The sequence below is a fragment of the Nicotiana sylvestris genome, chromosome 12, assembly GCF_000393655.2.
Source record: "Nicotiana sylvestris chromosome 12, ASM39365v2, whole genome shotgun sequence".
NCBI lineage: Eukaryota > Viridiplantae > Streptophyta > Magnoliopsida > Solanales > Solanaceae > Nicotiana > Nicotiana sylvestris.
Window position 1 is genome coordinate 112,302,076 of NC_091068.1, and position 2,268 is coordinate 112,304,343.

A 2,268-nucleotide genomic window follows, 5' to 3' on the forward strand; every position below is an offset into this window, starting at 1 on the left:
GATGCCACCCTGTAGAAAGCTACAAAAGAACGGAAAAGGTTCCGATTTCCCCTACTTGTTGTGCTTAGTCGTGAAAAAGTTGTCAATGTTTTGACAAGTCCAATTTTTATTTTTATTTTTTGATAAAGTTGTTAAGCCCAAATTACCTATGACTTTTCCTAAAAATGTGTAAATATTACCAAAGGAACACATTAATTTGTTCATTAAGCATCATTTTATACATTCTTCTTGCTAACTGTAACATTATAGATGATTCCGTAGAACTTTCAAGGTCAATCAAAGTGGACGAGAGGGAACATTTTATTGGGGATGGATGAAACATTAAAAACAAGAAAATAGAATCCCTTAATATGATTCGATAAAATGCAGCAACCCACAAAATCTCCTACCAAAGTATATTCAGAATAGAAGCAATCAACCAGTCCATAAATGCTACCTACAAATGTCAATCGAGCCAGAGGACAAAATTCCATTGCACTTACACTTTGCAGAGTATAAGTGAACTAAGAATAGAATTTTTTTTTAAAAAAAAACAAAATTCAGTTATTCATATACCCAAATTTAGCTCTACTATAGTCAAGTTTGACAAGTAATTCAAAGCATGACACGTCCATAATTAAGGTATCTCAATCATTTAAACATATAGTTTCAAAGATACTAATTTGACAACCATGATATACGCTGAGCAATAGAGTCGAATTAAAAGAAAGCAGAGCCAAATATATATTCAAATACTGATTTCAACAAATAAAACATCTAAGAAAAAAGAAAATGGACCATACTATAAATCATTACTACAGGGGATCAAGTCCAATCAAGCTCAAAACAGATTACCTAACGGCCCAAATACGAGGGATAGGTCACCCCTGCTGACCCAATGCCAGAGGAATCTTTTGCAGGTGTAGTTACTGTTGTCATTGCTGCTGTTCCTCCAAATGAATGCTGCCCGATTTGCGCACTCGGGTAAGTCCCTAATCCCTGCAAAGCTGGTTGTGCACCATATCTACTACCTATAACGCCCGGATTAATGCTATTTAAACCATAACCAGCACCAATCCCTGCGAACGAAGGATTAAATCCCGATGCAGCTAAACCAGCCTGGCTTAATCCCAGCATAGGATTCACTCCAAAGCCCATGTTTTGCCCCATCAAAAGGGGCAACCCGTTCATACTCGCGCCACTCAATATCCCAGGACTCATTCCAAAACCATAATTCATACTATCAATTTGCTGTATAACATGATTTGCATTACTATTAGTAGCATTCTCCACCGAATCTGAACCAGCCCCAGCGGGTCCCACGGCTGCCAGTTGGCAAGAGGTATTACGATTCCCAATCTTCTTCTGGGGCTCCTTTAAAGCCCTTTTTGCCCCGACTCGGGTTTTGAATAGCACAAAGGCGTATCCTTTAGCTCTTTGGGTAACTTTATCAGTAATCAGTTTACACTCTTCTATTTCGCCGTAGGGTTCGAAGGCAGCGTGAAGTTGGTACAAAGTTGTGTCGTAGCCGAGTCCGTGAACAAAGATTTTACGGTGAGTCGGGTCGGTATCGGCTAGGGTTTTGACCCGAGAAAGAATTGATGGGTCGTTTGAAGCGGCCGTTTTAAATAGCTGGATTATTTGGTCTTTAGTGAAAGGTTCTAGAAGTTTCCGAACACTCTGTCGCTTTGTCGCCTCGTCTTCGCTCTCTTCTTCTTCTTCAGAAGATGATGATTCGGATTCGGGTGCGGCCTCGGGTTCGTATTCAGATTCTTCTTCTTCTTCTTGTTCGGAGGATGAAGATTCAAGTTCAAGTTTACGTTTTTGTTCTTCAGGTTGGAATTTTGGGGTTGAAGTTGATGATTTTCGCTTCGTGCCCATTGAAGAAAAGTGGAGATATGGAGCTCAGCTCAGTAGGGTTTTGTTTTCTGACCTGTGCTTTCGACAAATTCTGGTAGGTAATGTATATTAGCCTCTCTTATACTCTTTTCTTATTTTTACTTTTTCCTTAAGTAAATTTCAGTTTCACCCCTAACTTCTAAGAGTTCGAAAATAACAAAACCCTTCACCTTTTGAATAGGAACTTTAACCTAGACCTGTTAGTCTGGCCGGGCTTACCCGTTTTCAACCCGCTTCAGTCCGGGTCAGCCTATTGTTGTAGCTTATAGGTGTGGGCTGAGACAGATTGGGCGGGGGCAGATTTTAGACGAACACATTTTGGATACCGGTGCACCGGAACCCACTAAGCTCGCTAACCCGTTAACGGGGCTGCAGCCCGGTATCCGTTAC

General features: G+C 40.7%; 1 protein-coding gene across 1 annotated transcript; it reads right to left on the reverse strand.

Moving 5' to 3' along the window:
- Positions 1–699: 699 nt before the first annotated feature.
- On the reverse strand, positions 700–1,939 carry LOC104242097 (UBP1-associated proteins 1A-like). The gene has a single exon (XM_009797097.2). It carries the CDS (start codon positions 1,858–1,860, stop codon positions 835–837), a length of 1,026 nt encoding a protein of 341 aa, XP_009795399.1. The 5' UTR covers positions 1,861–1,939; the 3' UTR covers positions 700–834.
- Positions 1,940–2,268: the final 329 nt, after the last annotated feature.

Bases quoted from the DNA above. Each gene is read 5' to 3' on its own strand.
- LOC104242097 (XM_009797097.2), bottom strand. From the start codon at position 1,860: ATGGGCACGAAGCGAAAATCATCAACTTCAACCCCAAAATTCCAACCT.